Source organism: Anoplophora glabripennis, unplaced genomic scaffold (assembly GCF_000390285.2).
Source record: "Anoplophora glabripennis isolate ALB-LARVAE unplaced genomic scaffold, Agla_2.0 scaffold519, whole genome shotgun sequence".
NCBI classification, from domain to species: Eukaryota; Metazoa; Arthropoda; class Insecta; order Coleoptera; family Cerambycidae; genus Anoplophora; species Anoplophora glabripennis.
In genome coordinates this window covers 191,324-210,684 of record NW_019416627.1, presented here as the reverse complement: position 1 = coordinate 210,684, position 19,361 = coordinate 191,324, and the positions used below count along the sequence as shown (strand labels likewise).

At 31.4% G+C, this 19,361-nt stretch overlaps 2 protein-coding genes across 3 annotated transcripts in view; both read right to left on the bottom strand.

Moving 5' to 3' along the window:
- LOC108911318 (protein unc-13 homolog 4B) overlaps window positions 1-14,027 on the bottom strand; it is a 40,614-nt gene extending 26,587 nt beyond the window's left edge. Inside the window, exon 1 of one of the 2 annotated variants that reach the window (XM_018716224.1) lies at window positions 13,738-14,027. In XM_018716224.1, the coding sequence (XP_018571740.1) occupies window positions 13,738-13,823 (86 nt within the window). In that variant the 5' untranslated portion in view covers window positions 13,824-14,027. Of the gene's footprint in view, window positions 1-3,907; window positions 4,146-13,737 lie in introns of those variants that run through there. The other variant, XM_018716223.1, reaches the window with a different exon arrangement.
- Window positions 1,136-3,011, bottom strand: LOC108911319 (glutarate-semialdehyde dehydrogenase DavD). Its single transcript, XM_018716227.2, has 2 exons — window positions 2,977-3,011; window positions 1,136-2,912 (listed from the first exon to the last, which is right to left on the bottom strand). The coding sequence occupies exons 1-2, from the start codon at window positions 2,999-3,001 to the stop codon at window positions 1,396-1,398; spliced, it is 1,542 nt and encodes a 513-aa protein (XP_018571743.1). The 5' UTR covers window positions 3,002-3,011; the 3' UTR covers window positions 1,136-1,395.
- Window positions 14,028-19,361: the final 5,334 nt, after the last annotated feature.

Below are 19,361 nucleotides of genomic sequence, written 5' to 3'. Positions count from 1 at the left end.
TTCAATGATTAAAAGTACGTTACAATCCAATAATAATGTAGACATTTCAAAATATTGCAAACTAACTACAATTTTGAAGCAAAATGGGTACATGCCCAAGAAATATGCGATTTTCACGAGTACACATATTAGTGATTTTTCAAATAATGCTCCTGATGAAGTTTATTTAATGGCTAAGGTTGTTGTATTTGGGATTGCAGGAGCTTGTCGAATTTGTGAAATCAGCCAGGTAACATTAGATGGTATTGAAGACATTGAGGGTCCAAGAACCGTGTTATTTTGATGCATCCTTTTCGTAATTTTTAACAAATGAAGTGAAAAATTAAATAACAAAAGTTAAATTGTAGCACCGATTCTGCAGGATATAAATTTTTTCTATCTTTCAACAAGGGGATAATTGAAATAGCGATAGAATGAAGCCTTTTCAAGAAAAATGTTATTTTTTTCCGCAGAATACGAATCTGTAAAAATATAGGTTGCCATTTAAAAAATCAAGGTTGACTCTAAGGTCAAATTCAAGGTCATCACAATTTAACTCCCTGGAAACTTGATAACTTTTATTCGAAATATTTTTCTATAAAAGTTGAAATAAAAAAATTATGCGGCCTGGTACATTAACATGGGACACCTTGTATAATGTAAAAACCTTTGTGATCAAAATTCTAAATAAGATATAATAGAGCTGTTCATTGAGGCTGCTCCAGTCAAAGCAACTGATTTTATAAATCAGGTTGTTTTGTCAGTTAACGTAATTTCGATGCAACTGATTTGAGCAACATTAATGAACAAACTTAACGTTAGTCTTAAAACTCTACACAGTCAATATATTTAGACAATTTTACAGTGGAATGTAAACACTGCTGTGAAAACATCAAGAAAAAACTTTAAATAAAATATATAGGTAAATAACATATTAAATAGGTAATACTAAAATATCTGTCAAAGATATGTTTTATGTAATATTTTAAGTTCGAGATATTTAAAGTAATCATACTATTACTTTAAACTATTTAAAAGAATCACTAATAAAATAAAACGCAGGCATAATCAAATACTACAATTTTTTTCTTAAAATACAAATTATTTTAATATTACCAACTTTCCAATTTTTTTGCTTACCACTGAAGTCAATTTAATTTAAGATACTCAAATATTAATAAATACCTTACCCAATGATAAAAATATATCTTTTAACATCCTAACAAAATTGGTATTTTCAAACAAAACATTAAAAAATTATAAGCCGAAGTTTAATATTAATTATTGTGAAGATTTAAAAGTTTACGCTTAAATCTATATCTAAAATTTGTGATATTATTAAAACTATTTTTGTTAACAGGTGCTACTTTGTATCACATAAAGAATATTTGCTTCGAATTGTTGCCTTTGTTGAATTTATTTAAGGTTGCCTATGCAAGTATATTTAATATAAGTATAATCTTCTATACCATGATGAGAACCCTCACGACCTAACCCAGATTCTTTAATACCACCAAATGGAGCTTCTGCAGTAGATATTAGACCTTCATTAACACCAACCATGCCTACTTCTAAGTGCGAGCTAACTCTAAATATTTGAGTGACGTCTTCAGAAAAGAAGTAGCCAGCCAAACCTCGCTCGGTAGCGTTTGCAATCTGCAAGCTCTCTTCTTCCGTTTTGAATCGAATCAAACTTATCACAGGTCCGAAAACTTCTTCGTTGTAAACTTGCATGTTACTCTGAACCCCAGATATTATCGTAGGTTCATAAAAGAGGCTGCCAAGTTGACTAGCAGGTTTGCCACCTGCCAACACCTTAGCTCCTTTTGAAACTGCGTCTTCTACCATACCCGACACTTTATGGAACTGAGCGTCATTTATAAGCGGGCCCAGATTAACTCCCGGATGTGAACCGTCTCCCAATTTTAGTTGTTTTACTCGCTGTGTTAATTTATCTACAAATTCATCGAAAATCTCATTCTGTATTAAAAATCTATTGGCGGCCACACATGTTTGCCCACAATTTCTAAACTTGGAAATGAGAGCACCTTCGACGGCTTTATCTATGTTAGCGGAATTGTAAACAATAAAAGGTGCGTTTCCACCTAATTCTAATCCTAATCGTTTAATACCCGACGAGCATTGCTTGTATAGAATTTTTCCAACTTGTGTAGAACCAGTAAAAGAAATTCCAGCAACCAAAGGGCTTTCACAAAACAAAGCACCAATAGCGGGAGCATTATTACGATCACTTGTAACCAAGTTCAACACTCCTTTAGGAAAACCTGCCTCCTCTGCTAATTTCATAAGAGCCAATGCTGTGAATGGTGTGTCCTCAGCTGGTTTAATGACACAAGTACACCCTACTGCCAATGCTGCACTTGCTTTCCTAGTAATCATAGCGTGGGGAAAATTCCAAGGCGTAATTAAAGCAGCGACACCTATTGGATGATGATCGATAAATATCTTCTTTGATGGTACTGGGCTTGGTACAATTTCGCCACGTACATTTCTAGCCTGTTCGGAAAACCACTCGACAAATGAGTTACCGTAAGCTACTTCACCTGCAGATTCAGGTAAAGGTTTGCCAGATTCGGCAGTCATAATCTTGGCGATGCTGTCTTGATTCTCCACTAGTAAGTTATACCATTTCCTAAGCAGGTGTGCTCTTTCTTTAGCCGTGGTAAATTTCCAAGTTTCGAAGGCTTTAGCAGCAGCTTCTATAGCCTCTTGGGCATCCTGGACGTTCATATTGGGAACTGTCCCAATAACTGATCCATTTGCCGGGTTTATCACGTTAAAGTTTTGGTTACTTGCAGAAGTTACCCATTCACCGTCTACATAGGCCTTTTGATTTAAGAGATGCATACCTCGGGTCTGCATGAAACAAACCTTACTCAGCAACCGGCTTTTTACAAACATTTTAACACGCACTATAAAAACGTAATAATTATAACAAAGGTTATTTAAAACAATAAATCATGAATAAATATATACCTAACCAACAACTATCGATCGTCATTGGAGTACTGTCAAAGTCGAAATACTTAGTGCAGGTGGATGCTGCGCATGCGATTACTGAAATATATTAAATCTAATACGATTTAAATTTAATAACGCATTAAATAAACAATGAAATATGTAAATGTTTTATATTTTTTGATCTCTATACTCACAATATGGCTGGAATACCAATCACTAATCAGCTGCTTAGTGGTTATTGCAATAACTGGTTAAATTGATAGTAAACATAAGAGTAGGCAAACCTTTATAATTCAGATTGTATAGTGTGTTGCCTATCGCTACTAGCAATTACCAAACTAATTAATTTTTAAAATTAATTCATATTTACTATTAAAATTGAAATAATTCAATGCTAAACACTAAACATTCGAATAATTAAATAAATTCAAAGGCTAAAAGAGCAGAACTATTTTTATTTTTTCATCGGAACGGCATGACCCGATCGATGACATCATTATATATTTCGGTAACCATCAAAATTACGAAAATAGTGAGTTGATATCTGGTACAGTTTTAATGTACTTTTACTTAATTTACATATTCATTTCACAAAATTTATACTTAAACATTTTAAAAACTATTGAGCAGACACAAGTTATTGGTATCTAGGATTAAAAAATATATAGATTTATCTACTGAAGGAACATAGGGACCAATTAATTTAAAAGTGGGTCACGTAGGAAAACAGTGTTTAATAATAATCAACAATTGTGTTGCAGTAATAGGTATGATGTCTGCTTATTAATATTTATAATTTTTGCCACCTACGAATACATTTTATTATTTATCCGCTGTTGTTAAGTAAAACAATTCTAGAATATGGGCTAGGTACGCCCGCAAATTTTATTTTTGTTATCTAGAAAAATGTTAGATTTATTAGATTCTCTACTATAAATAAATTTACCTTATTTCATGATCTGTATGACTATGATCCACATTTGAACGCTGTGTTTGCAGTTTATTGTAAATATGCTTCCACATTATTTCTTCCGATTCCATATCCATATTGACGATATTTGTGTGTCAGGTTTTCTCAAAAATATATATATATATTTTTATCAAATATTAAAAAAGTAACTAGCCGGACGTACTATAGTTGTACAGCAATTCGACAGGCAAACTTTTGCATGCGGACACAAAGCAGAAACTGATTCATCCAACATGAACAACGGTGATCTAAAGAAATTATGACTTTCGACCTTGCTGTTGCGACGTACAGGGAATTATATTTGAAAACACTTATTTTTACTGTTAGATATACAAAAATGTGTGAATCATGTCCATAAAAGACAAAGATTTGATTCTCAATTCGGCCGACATTTCATGTTTGTATACTAGAAGCACGTGAAATTTATTATTTTTATTAAACCAAAAGATGATTTAAGTATTTTCTAAGTGTTTAAATTTCTTTACATTAGCAAAAAAATTAATAATGAAAATTTTTATCCAATATTCCTATTCCGTAGAATATTCCATTTTTATTAGTATTTATTTCCCACAATTATTATATTTCTTAAGTAGGTACCTACTTCATGCAATAATACTTTCAAATGCTGGTCACATTTGAGATTTGAGGCATATAGGCATATGAGTAACTAATAAGGCATATATGCATATGAGTAAATTTAGTTACTCATATGCATGCATATAGGTACAGAAACATGAATTTAAAAAGAGTTTTTTTTACGTTAAGGACAAAACGTGTTTAAAAAATCCACGGCGTATATTTCTATGACTGCATAATAAATTCGGACACTATAATTATTGATCGGTTAAACAAACTGCATTAAAAATCAAACTGCGTCTTTATAATAATTATTATGTAAATGTTTTTATGTAATTAGATCAAGATATCCTTTACCTATTCAATGCCATCCATGCATGTACACTGTATATTATGTATTAAAGGTAATTAGAACTTCCTGTGTAATTTTTTTTGCTGCAGTGATGTTTTCAGTGCCCTATATTGCTGGTGTTATAGATTTAATAGTGTGACATTTAATCCATTTAATGAAATAAGGCGTGTTCAACAGATTGCTAATTTCTAAATTAAAACAAATACACTCATTTCTATGATTAATTTAATTGCTTTTGAAACAGAGTCGGGTTACCCAATTTAATTTAATCTTTAAAAGCGAAATATGATATAAAACACAAGAAACATCTCTCACTTCATTTTAATATACTTAGGTAGGTACAAAAAGTTTGTCGTTTTGACTTACAAATATTTTGAAAATCTCACAATACTTAATTTTAAATTACCAACCAAATTTTAAATCTTTATCATACGTTGTTGTAAAAAGGTTTGTTTTTGCTAAAAACTTAATTAATGTCGCGAATGAAATGGTGAAAGATTTATTTTTATTCTATTAAAAAAATACACCATAAATATCGCGATATTCGGACAATATTATAAATATATATATAAAGTTTCAAACCCCAAGTGACAAACTAAAAGAATTATAGAATTTATATTTTTAAATTTATAGAACAATATTGACTTTTATGAAGTAGCCTCGCAACAGGGCACCATTTAAAGAAAAGTTTGGTCCCGGTTAAGAGTAGGTACGTCTATAATAAACCACTTGAAGAAAAAAACACTCGATAAACAGACTGACACAGCAGAGCACTAAAAATAAAATAAAAAATACTTGGTAGGACTAGAAAATGCCAAGATTAAACAAAAGAACACAAAATACGCTAATGATGACAGCGATGTTATACCAACAAGATATCACCTGCGTATGAGGCTATTCTTCCCGAGCATGCGCATTAGGAATAACACGGCTAATGTTAAATTTTCACTTTATTTTAAGTTTTAAGCACATCACTGTATCTATTTTACAAAACACGTGTTGGCTTCTAAATCCTTGTAAATATAAGTTAATTTGAAATTGTTCATTTCTATAGTATCTATGTAAATAGTAAACAAGGGTCAGATTCGATCTGTACAATTTCAACTATGACAAATTGTTACAGGTTCCCTAAATATGTGACGTCACACTAAAAGTGTCTACTGTCTTTAAATTTGGCATGAGGTACAATAGAATGAGCCTCTATCTAGCATGTGCGTAACTCCAAAGAACTAAACCCTTTTCAAAATAATACATTACAAAACACGCCACTGGCCAAAATTACATACGATTTCTTAATTATTTAGGTAACTTACACTAAAAGGAAAACTTTTCCTAACAAAACTTACCGTTCTGCTTTAAATTATTATTATCTGGAATAGGACCCATAGGCGGGATTTCGCCCAAATCATTGAGGGAACAAACATCTCTCGAAAAATTTTACATCATTAGGGAATTGACAAAATTTAATTTAACTTGTCAGTGATTTTACTTGTATTGCATACGAGTATTGAGCTCGCTTTCCCCCGCCTATCTGGAGTTTAAATCGCTTTTCTGTGGTTTTACGAGTATTGAACTCGCTTATCTGCGGTTTAACTACGATCTGTTGCCATACGACTATTGAAAAATTGCACCCCCTTTGAAGTTTAACTCTGAGTTTCATTTTTTTAGCTCAATTGCAATAATATTGGGGGGCAATTGCCCCCCTTGCCCCCCTCAAACCCGCCTATGATAGGATCCTAGCCTAGAGTGTAATTTACATCACATATCTTTAGTATTTAACTAAGGCAAACATTGTTAGCTCATACCTTAATTTAAAAATGTAAAATACATTCCAAAATAAATTCAGCTTTTCACTATTTTGAGAAGTCATAAAATCTTTATCTAAAACATATAAATATGAACGTAATCCGGTCCTGATATGATTAATGAACAACGAAGATTATCGTCCAGGTTTGTATGGTGACGCTATTAGACCAGGAAAAGAATGTATATTTGAGAAGTGACTAATGATCAATGATAATGATATTGTGAAACAGAAATGGTCAGCTGGGAATTTTGCCCCTGTGACCACTGACGTATGTTTGTACATAACTGATGCTCTCCATGCCCATAAACAAAAAATACCACATATTTGACAGTTGAATAGACCTTATTTTCCATTAAAATGAATGGTTTTCTTATTAGATTAGGCAACATCTTTTCTGGGATGTCCTGCGTTTATTCATAAACCTGAGTACACCTTCAGACATTTAATTAATACCAACATCAATAAATTTTTTAAGTTTACTACTCAAGGTTTTCTAGTATGTACCTACTACATAGATTTGAATAGTATCACAGTGCTATTCAAAAGTGACTGTCTTTCTTGACTGCTGATCTACTTTTCATTATTATTAATGTCTGCCCTGAACGAAATATTTATACGCTCATAGGTGACGTACACAGATAAATTTTGTTATTTGAATATACAGGGTTAATCATTAATAATGGTACACAGCTTAATGGCAGATTGTTAACGTCAAAATATGGGGACTGAGCCAAACATGCATTAATCAATTGTTGCTCCTTTTCGTTCTACAGGGTGTTAAAGTTGAAACAATATTTTAGATTTTTTGCTATATTGTAAGTATGTATGGACCGATTGTTCTGAAAATTTGTAATTAACTATAGAAATTGTTGAACCACGTTCATTTCTAAATAAAAAAGGTATACTTGTTACAAATCGATAAGCTCGACCGTTTTCGAGATACAGACATTTTAAGTTTTTGAGATTCGATGAGAATTAAATTTAAATTTATGTTTTCCAAAGTAGTAGACATTGACATAATACATTAACAGCACGTTATACCCGAGAAGTAAGAGAATATCTTAATTGAAATTTCTCGCACCGTTGGATTGGACGCGGTAGCGAAGTACCTTGGTCTGCACATAGACCTGATTTAAATCCGCTGGATTTTTACTTTTGGAGCTATCTTAAATCTCTAGTTTACAAAGACATTATTAATAGACAATAATTGTGGACAAATTTTAAGAATTAGTTCATATTATCAAACAACATAGAACTTTATTTAACATCAGACAAAATTTAAATCCTACATTGAAGTCGCTGGTGATTGCTTTGACAATTTTTTAATAAATAAATAAAATTTGCTGTAATGTTTCTTTTAATTATTAATTCAGGCTTGGTATCTTAAGACCTGCTAATGTTCTAATTTAATTCCTGTTGAATCTCAAAAACGTCTGTATCTCGAAAACGGACGGTCGACTTTATTGATTTGTAGCAAGTATATCTTTTTTATTTGTAATTGAATGTAGTTCTATAAATTCTACTTAAGAAATTCAAAATTGTAAAATACAAAAAGCTACATATTTTTACATTGATAGGACAACTACAAATTTTCAAAACAATCGATCTATACATTAGTGATGTAACGAATATCCGCATTCGCATTCGCATTCGCGAATATTCGTTTGATTTATGATATTCGCATTCGCAAATATCTTTGAATATTTTGCGAATATGAACGTGAAAGAAAAATACAGAATGTGAAAACAATATTAGGTAAATTAAACAAAAAAGTTAAGAAATAACTAACAACAGTCTAACCTCACAATTCACAAACTCATCTGAGCCGGTAGCGAAAACAAAACAAAATTCCAATCATACACAAATACCGTTCTACCAAATTAACAACGCTAATTTCTTTAGCCTCTAGCGCCGCTGTCACCTGAACTATTATGTGCGTCGCGCGCGGCATATTTTGAATCATAGATAAACGGCGCTAGATTTAAAAACTGAATATTCGTATTCGCATTCGCATTCGCGAATGTCATCAACAGATGTTCGCATTCGCATTCGCGAATGCTTAAAAACTGACATTCGTTACATCACTACTGTACATACATAAAATATAGCAAAAAATGGAAAATGTTTTTTCAACTTTAATACCCTGTAGAACGAAAAGGAGCAACAATTGACTAAGGCATGTTCGGCTCAATCGCTATATTTTGACGTTAACAATCTGCCATTAAGCTTTGTACCATTATTAATGACTCACTCTGTAAGTATAGAGAAAATATTGTAATCAGAAATACGTCCCGAGTTTTTTTGGGTTAAAAGTTGTGTTATATTTTGTAGATATTCTTCCTGGTTCCTGTTTTTTATTTACTGGGTGTTTTGCGACTTGTGGAAAGAATAAAAAATCGTGAAATAGGCACACAAAAAAATGTGTTTTTCATAATACTTTGTAATAGAGTATTTTAAACCCGCTGAAGACTGTAGAGCCATCAGACATGCTTCATAACGTCAGAATTTTTCCCTAATCTCAAAATATAGCTCAAATCAGTCGAAATCTTGATTTTTTGTGAAAATAGTTAAGATCTTGAAATTAACATTACAGACCTGTTAATAGGAGATTTTCACTGATTTTGAGCTATTTTTTCAGGTTAAGGAAAAATCTTGACGTGATGGATCATTTCATCGTGTTCAGCGGGTCAAAATACTGAGGGGTATCATACTCTGTGAAACGGTATATGCATTCTTTTTTTTGTGAGCTTCGTATGAAAACAACAACAAATAACAGTTAATCATGTGCAGTGTTTGTACATGAAATTTCAAATAAAAAAAAACAATATGGCGAACTTCAGAAAATAAAGTTGATTATCGCTTCTCAAAAATAGTTATAGGTAGTTAAAAATCTGACCATTATATTGAGAAAGGTGTCTTATGCCAAGAAACCGATTTTATTAAATTACCTTAATAAACAAATGTTAGGGCGCAGAAAAAACATTTTTCAGTTCTTCTATTGTATTCCAGGAAGAAGTTAAAAATAACTTACTTTCAACGAAAGTCGCAAAAAATTGCGTAATTTTTGTAATTAAGCCACCCTGTATATTTAATAGTTTATCGTATGCTTATAATCTATTGTTAAATAGTTCTTCCAAATTGTAATATTTTTTCCATTATTATTGTTCTTGATGTTCTTCAAATATTTTTTATTTGTAAATACCATCACATGTCAGGCCAGTCTTAAGGTAGGTGGTATTGGCAACCACGGGAACACTATTAAATTAAACTTCTTTGGTTTTCCAATAAAATCACAGAATGATGACTGTTCAAGAAATATCACAAATATTCCATCAACTTGTGTTTATTCACGTCTAGCTCGTTATGGAATTCCCTTAATAACAGCTTGTTGAACAAAATATATTTCCATTGGCTTTAACGATCTCATTCTTCTGAGGAAGTTTATTAACTTTCCCATATTGCTCATTGTATACCTTTTCAAAGAAGCAACGAAGATACGCGTACATACACTGAGACAACAGACCTTGAAACTAATTTATGTAAATGTAACCATGTATAGCAGCCTTATTTACTTCTCAAAATCTATTTTGCATACAAACGTTAAAATGGATAAATAAATAAAGCGAATTAGTGATAAATATTATTACGATAAAAAGTAGGTATCTATATAACAACTAGATATTAATGATAAATGCTTCATTCGGTATTTATGTAAAGTGGAGGTGCTTTTATATGGTGATTTTGTTTTCAAGTTGTTAAAAGGAAAACCCTTTTTTAATTAATTCGTTTTGACCCGGGGTTGGAATTTGAAAAAAATGGTATAATAATAGTCTTTTAATTAATGTAATTATAGACAGCGCGGTATTTCTATTTTTTTACTCACTATTAACCAGAGCGCGAAAATAGATTTCAATTTCATTATTTTTATCGAAAAAATGTGCAAGTATATCGTGAAATCAATAGCAGATATAAACTTTCTAACTAAACATTGTGAACATTTATAACATTCTAATTTATTCCGAGATTTATTCTGTAATATTTTAACAACGTGTTTCGTTTAGTTTTGGAATCCTGTATCAGTTTCCGTTATCAACAGGTTTAATGAACATTTTTTTTCTCTTGAAAATACAGGGTGGTTCCGAGGTAATGGGCCAAAATTCATGGGTAGATTCCCCAAGCAAAAATATTGCGATTTAGCCGAACTTACCTTAGTTCAAAAGTTGATAGTTAAAAAGATACAGGGTGTTAAATGTAAAATATTATTTCAGTTTTTTTTAAATTTATTCTTAACAAATGCAAATATCCTCACAAAGTTTTGAGGATTGGAGTTCTTTGAGTAGAAGAATTGAAATCTGTTCACATTTTGGTTAGAGTTCATAGAGGGCGCTAGCTGCAGTAGATTGAATGTACTAAAAACGACATAACTTTTTTGTATTTTAAGGTATCTCATCTTTGGTAACAAATTCTTATTTTTCAATTTTTTTCACACAAAAATGGTGTGCTTTATTAAAGTAGCTATCTCGCATCGTTTTCGAGATATTTGGCTTTGAAACTTCCAATGCTGTTGCATTAAATTACAATTAAGTACCTACAGGTATTATTAATTTAGCGGTAAAGTTTCTTAAGTAGAATTTGGACGAAAATGAAATAATTGACGTCTTCCACTTGTCTTTTTGCTGTCATTTGTGTGCTAATTTCTATTAAGTATTATTCGTATCTAATTAAAATTACATCTTACCTTACAATTTATATTGTATACTCGTATACATAAATGTGAGATAGAATGCCTAGATTTTCGTTTTTAGAGTTACATGAAATCAGTTGTTTATGGAGAAACTATAAACACTTGAGAAAAACATTAGCAGCAGGTTTTAAATGCTGCAGCTGCAGTCATTTCGCATTAAGGATTTATATTTATACTTTAAGATAAGACAATCTTTTAATAAACGCGTTGATAAATGTGTTGAAGTTAGAGGTGGACATTTTGAACAATTATTGTCAAAAAGGCATATTTTTTACTAATGTTTATTATTTTACTGTTCGTTACAATTTTTAATTCTAAATAAACCCTTGTTTTTTGACATCTCTAAATTACTTTAATTAGGTATTTCAACTGTTAGCATTGGAAGCTTCAAAGCCAAATATCTCGGAAACGGTGCGAGACAGCTACTTTCATAAAGTCTACCTTCTTTGTGTAAAAAAATTTGGAAAATAAGAATTTGACATCAAAGATGAGATACCTTAATGTATAAAAAAGTTATGTCGTTTCCAACACATTCAGTGTCTACGGCAGCTGGCGCCCTCTATGAACTATAATCAAAATGTGAACAAATTTCAATTCCTCTACCCAAAGAACCCCAAACCCCAAAATTTTGTGTAGATATTTGCATTTATTAAGAAATAAATGGAAATAAACTAAAATAATATTTTACATGTAACACCCTGTAACTCTTTAACTATCCACTTTTGCTAAGTTAAGGTAAGTTCGACTAAATCGCAATAGTTTTACTTCGGGAATCTACCCATGAATTTTGGCCAATTACCTCGGGACCACCCTGTATATAAAAAATTCAAATTTTCACCAAATTTGAACCTTTACAAAATATGAACACGGTCATTCATTGTTAGTTTACATCATTAACAGTTGGTATACATTATAAACTAATAAAAATTATTTATAAGTTTACGATGTTACTAACTGCATTAGCGAAAAGAAATACCATAGCATTATAAAAGGCGCCTTGGTTTATGAAACATTTGGAAGATATTACAAATATAGAATGTTATTCGCAAAATAAATTCGTCAATGTTTCTGAAACTTACGTACACAACACCACAAAATTCCCGTTTATAAAATATTTGTCACGTAGTACAGCGATATAGAAAACGCATATTTTAAAAAAATATATAATAAGAATAAGATAAGAGACTCTACACACAGAAGTATTAAAAAAGTTTATAATACCCCTTTTCATGCAGCGAAACTCATTGTTGAAGAGGATAAAAAAACTATGAATGCCGTTTATAAATCCTGGATTTCTATAATTCTATAGCCAACATATTTAAAAATAGCGGGAGGGCCATTTTAATAATACTAGAGATCTTGTATTGAGAACTCCGAAGACATAAAAACAATTTTAGACTATTGTCAGATTTTATTCTTTGTTGACATTATTTTCTTTTGAACCTTATTCTTTTCTAGGCGCCATATTGAAATTTATGCTGAACGAAAACAGCGTTTCTTAAACTTAACGTAGGTCGAAATATGCTTCGTTTCCGAGATACAGAGTGTTTAAATTTTAATTTTTTATTTATTTTTATTATTTCAGACTTTTAAAGATATTGCCTTGAAATTGGAAAAACGATTTGGAGGGATAAATGTACATTTTTGGGGTGATTCCAATATTTCTATTTACACCAGTGGCGTCCGTGTGAGAATGCCACAACCTTAAAAAAAATGGTACGCCACTGAATTTTTCCGTTTTAATATTGTTTTAGAAATCAGCCATCAATTCTGAGATTAATTGGTCTCTTCAATTTTTTTCGTAGGATGCACCGTTTTTGAGGAAAAACATATTTTATTGGAGGTTTTGTTAATCTTTTATTTAAAGGTGCAAGTAGAAATATTCGGATCACTCTAAAAAATGCACATTTATCCCTCCAAAGTGCTTTTCAAATTTCGAGTCAATATCTTCAAAACTATGAAATAATTTGTGTACTAAGAAAGTTACCCTTGAAGTATGTACCCTTTTTTCCAGACAATACAATAATAATAAAACAATTTTAAATTTTAAGGAATTAATAAAATGTCGTCTATTTAATCGAATGTACTTTATCGAATGTACTACTACAACAAGTGATGTGACTAATTTATTGAAAAAAACTAAAAATATTTGATGTACTTAACAGTAGGTATTTTAAAAGCAGTTGTTCTGGAATCTAGATAAAAAGATGTTTGCAATCTGGCACTTAAGAATTATAAATGGACAATGTTTGTGTATGTTATTGTTTACAATAACAAAGCTGCGATTTACTTTTTTTTAATTTAACTAAGGGTAGGATTCCACATACCTGTCGTTACCAAAATCCTCGGATTTTTGTTTTTGCAGTTTTCTGTACAGACATTTCCACATATTTTCTTCCCGTATACATTCCATAATGAAAACTGTCGGACAACCGACAACCACTGCAAAAAATCAATAAAAACTATCACGGACAACAACTACATACAAGCACCGTTCACTAAAATACACCCACAGAACTAACTGATGATAACAGCGTTTCACCAGTTTTGACGAAAGTTGAGAGAACAGTGACAACAAAGCGGGCGAGACTGTAACAAATCGGGTGCAGATTTCTTTTAAATAGTGCATCGGGATTTACGACTCGAGCCAGAGGTTTTCCAGATACGTAGGTCTGTCTGTACACCTCCTTCCTGCTGGTTTTATTCATTTCAGACCTTGATTTATATGCACGCATGATGTTAATTAAAACAGAAAAAAAAAACGTATGACTGCTCACAAATTAAATCTGCTAAGTAGGGAACTACATAAAGGCACCTTAGTTCCCAAGTAATTTCGATCAGATTAATTAGAGTTAATTAGAAACATTTATAATGTGGGCTAGTTCAATCTGTGGGTTTTTCCACGTGCTTTTGGGAACAACTGTTGAGCTAAACTGTCGATTACAGTGAAAGCGGTATATTACCCCTCCACTTCAGCAACTTATTCTTTGAAATGAAATTTCAAAAGTTCCAGATTGCGAAAAATAAATACCCCTACACCTCTTGTGTAAACTAGTACTCGTTAGCCTTAAATGGTAATATTTTATAGGTAAAAAAATTTGCAAGAAATGTATTACAAAATGTTTGCACTAGTAGAAAAAAATTACTTTTTGGTTTCCGCTAAATGTCGAACATTTTTTAATGTATTTTATACAGGTTATACTACATTCACATTAAAAAAAGGACTTTAAAATATCTTCATGAAACGTTATGTCCATTAATATACAAAAATCCACGATTAACTCATATACAGGGGGAATCATAATTACGTGTAAAAAATTTGACCAAACCTTTCTTATATTAGATCTCATATCAAAATAAAGCAAATAAGCTAATACGAGGTCTGTTCAAGAAATAACAGAACTTTATTTTTAAACTTTATTATTAATTTTATACATTATTGGTCCTTGTGTCCTTCAAAGTGCTCCCCTCTCATATTTATACACTACCCAGCAGTGTTTTCATTTCGCAAAGCAGTCCTTCAATTGAAATGACCTTTAAAGTCTGTGACGAATTTGCTTTGATGTCATCAATAGTCTGAAAATGGCGTCCTCTTAGCACTGATTTTAATTTCGTAAATAAGAAAGAATTGGAAGGAGCCAAGCTGAGAGGAAGGAGGGTGAGGAAGGGAAATAATCTGATTTTTTGTACAAAACTGAGGAAGAAACCATGAGTTGTCTCGCCACGGCTTTGTTGACATTTTTGTTGTCATAAAAAACAGTGAGCATCACTTTGACATCGATTTTCTTTCTGTTGTTCGGTCATCAAACGAGGAACATGTAACAAAATCCGGGATTCGTGATAGATTATTTGTTAGTTCTCGGAACGGATGGGACCCATTAAGTCAACTAAACATTACTAAAAAGTTAAGGGTTTTCAAGTAGGTTTAGCATCGCCATAAAGTCGTTGAGAAACTGGTGCCTCTTGTCACCGGGAGTAATAAATTTGCAAAGCTCGACTATCGCAATCCTTCGGAGAAGGCCTCATGAAATCTACAATGATTTTGAACAAGTGGACTTAGATCGTCGGGGCCATGTGTTGGGCATCTGGTATCGACTAACTGCGTCGGTTTAGCCCATGGTGAATGGCGATAATAAAGCGCGAAATACATTCGAAAAAATGTAGAAATTCCAAGATATTTAAATAAGTTGTTAGAATGTTGTGAGAAAAATAATAATAGATCAAATAGCTTGTTTTTAGGCAGATTTTTCAAGCTATAAGAATAGATTAAATGAGATTGACTAATCCATCCCGTGTTGCTATACGGAGTCACAAGAGGAAGGTGTAGGGTTACTTGTAAGTTCAGTTTAATCAGAAAATTATCCATACAATTGTAAATACAGGCAATTAGGTATTAACATGGTATAGTTAAGCCATTTCAACCCCCGATATTCAGCGGGCCCGCCAATAAGAACCGAAACTTCTGTACCCAAGAAATAGACGTGTCGAATAGAGGTGTCGAATTCAAGAGATCTCCAAAAAAGGCAGTTTTCTCCTTGGATTCCACACTGGCAGTTTTCTTAATTTTAGAGTCTCGGGTTAACTTAATAATGGATAAAGTCTTTCCAAATTTTGCTATGAATTAGCGTTGGGTTCCCTGAATCTCGGATTGCGTTATCGCGTGTAAATTAATTAATAATGTTTGTTCGAATACGTTGTGTCTTCGTTATTTTATTTGTTTGTTTTGTTTTTATTGTTATTAAAAACCTTTCTCAAAGTTTTGGTGTTTTCTTGCTCTTCCAAATTAAGTGTCCATCAAGTGGAACACTCTGTATAACCAACACCTGGATTATACTCTTCGTGAGCGATGTACGGTAAGTGTCTAAAATTCATTCTCTGAACGTACAACATTTTTAAGTTCCCAAGTATTAATTAAAGTCCCTTTCGACAAGTAAATAGTAAACTCTTTTGCTAGTTAATATCGTTATGGTACTGATCATAACGATAGATGGTATGGTTAAATAAAGAAATAACCCTTCAGGTTTACAAACCAATTTTGCTGCAATTCGTTGCATGCTTGTTCAATTTTTCAGTCAAAATTTCATGGCATGACCCAATTGAGATGCTAAACTCTTCTGTAATTGCTCTGACAGTCAATAGATGATTTACAGGCACTAGATCTGACTTTCTGTATGTGAGAGTCACCAATTAGAAGTCGAAGGCTTTCCTGATCGAGGATCATCTTGGCAACTGACTGACGACCACTTTTAAATAGTGAACAGCATTCGTAATATTGCGTACGACCCAGAGTATCATCTCCGTAAGTTTGTTTCAAAAGTAGAAACGTTTCCGTGAAAGTTTTCTCCAGTTTCACGCAAAATTTTACGTTGCTTCGTTGTTCCAGAAAATCGCACAATTCAAAAATCGTCACTAACACTTAAACACGTTGTATTCAAATAACAACATCACGAAAACTAAATGAGATATCAACAGTCCAAGAACATGCGGTTACAGAGGAGGCTACGCGCAGCACAATGCTACCAACCGCATATCACTAAATATCTCTATTAGCGCGCAATTCAAAAAGTTCGCTTATTTTCTGAACAGACCTGGTATATCTCAGCACTAAAATGCTTCTCTATAAAATTCTCTAAAATGTTTATGTTTAATTTTAAGATATTTCAATGGATCTTGAAACGGAGATCTAGCCGACCTTAGATACAGGGTGTCCAAACCAAATCCACCATGAATAATATTTTTTTGAAATATTACTGAAACATGTTAAATATAGTTTTTAGGGGAACATATTTTAAGGGAATATACATAATTCCAGTCTGATCCTTCTAACAGTGACGGACTGCCTATATTTAGTGACCCTCGCTTTGAAAGACCCTGAAGATATTAATATTAAGAACAACAAATTTTATTGTATTTTTATACAAACTCCATGAACAATTTGGTAATATTCGAGAATAAAATAGGATAATATAAAACATGTAAATATAAAATAGTCATGAAATAGCCTACCTAATAACATTTTTGTTTGTCATATTTCGTTGGAATTTCTCAAAATAATATTAAAGAAGGGGAGCGATGACGGACGTATTGACAGACGTAAAACTGTGAATTTAAAAATGTATTTCTAAGCTGGTGAACATGTACAAATTGGAAGATCTATCTTTAGAATTAAATAATAAAATAATATGCCACTTAAAAAACAGATGACTCTAATTATTTTCCAATATTAAATATGCACAGGATATTTCCAAATGATCTAAACTATTGACAAAAAAAATAAGTTGAATTTTTGCATTTTGAGAAACACTTCAGTTTGATTAAAACGTAATTTTGTAAAAATATTCATCTCTGTGTAAGCGAAATGCCATTTTTGTATAAGAAATTAAAAAATTGTATTAGAGACAGTCACATATACCAAATTTTAAAATGATCAATCTATTTTGATATCTTTTGAGTAAAAAAATCATCGCAAAATTAAAAATTATTGGCATCAAATTTGAGACGTAAACATACATTTCTAAGCCAATAAATTTATTTCCAATTTCTTATACAAGTACAGATACACAAGACAGAAAAATAAAAAAAAAATAAAAATAAACTAGACCAACTGCTTTACTATTTAGAATAGGAGAATAAATTTTAATTCTAAACTGCGTTTGTTAATTAAATTATTAATATTTTTTACAAAAAAGGCATTTTACTTCTGACAGTACTTACTTTTTAAAGTTAAAATGTTTTAGTTTTCCCGAAATCCCGAGTTCGTATTTATTTTATTTATTCATATTTTTATTTCTGCTCAAAATGTTTTTATTAGCATTAGGATTAAGACCATCCACAGACATCCCATGCATATTAAACGTTGGGAATGGACTGGTTGTTTACATTTTTTAACTGTTACTGGCACAATGTATTAATTGAGATCTAAAAATAAAAAAAATCATCGACTGTATTTTTATTTCTATTTACCTGTTTTCGACTCCCTCCATGGATACACTAATATAAACAAAATAAAATGGGAAACGACCGTATTGTACAATGCGCTAAATCTATGTCTAAGCGAATTTGGAAGAACAAGTAAATTTTATACCGCACTAAATTATATGGTATACGAAATGAAAAGTAAATAAATAAAATGTAAGCAAGTTTAATTATCAAATTGTATTGGGTACAGCGTATATAGAGGTTAGAGATGTTACAATTCGAAAAAAAAAAAGAGGAAAAGTGGGAAAAAACCTTTCCCGAAGCAAAAAATTAGAAAAATTTGAAAAAACTCGGTGCAGACTTACAGATATATTTTTCTGTAATAAAATACAGTGAAGAAGAAAATAAAATATTTTAACAAATCTTTTATATTCTTGATGCCTTCAAATCTCAAATTAGTCAAGTTTAAGAACAATTTAATAAAATGCCACTAAGTAAAATATTTTATCTAAACTGATAAAAATTAATCATATGTGATGCTACTGAATCTTTTGCTTCCAAAGCAATATGAACATATTCAAAATAATATGTATTTTATTGTAAGATGGTCTGATGATTTCTTTATTAAAAAGTTTCTAAAGGTTACTTTTATTAAATAATATATTATAAGGTTTCCATTGGCAAGCAAAGTAGAACTCTTTATATTCCGGATTATAATAAAACTTCAACTTTTGTGTTTAAGGTGTTTTTAATGGTCTGTATTTTAGGTAAAAATTAAGCTATATCCCATGTTTTGACTATCCCAAAATTATCGCTATGCCAAGTTTAATTGAAATATCTTTAAAAGTTACGAAGTTGTGGTTAAAAAATTTAAACAAGAAAAAATATTTGAAGAGGACCGTATTGCAGATGAAGTTAATTTAATAAAAATTATTGTGAAAAATGAGAACTTTCATATAAATCTGTATGAAATTGGGCTAAGTAATTTCAGTAAAGTCATAGCCGACAGTAAGACTTAATCATGTTATAAAGA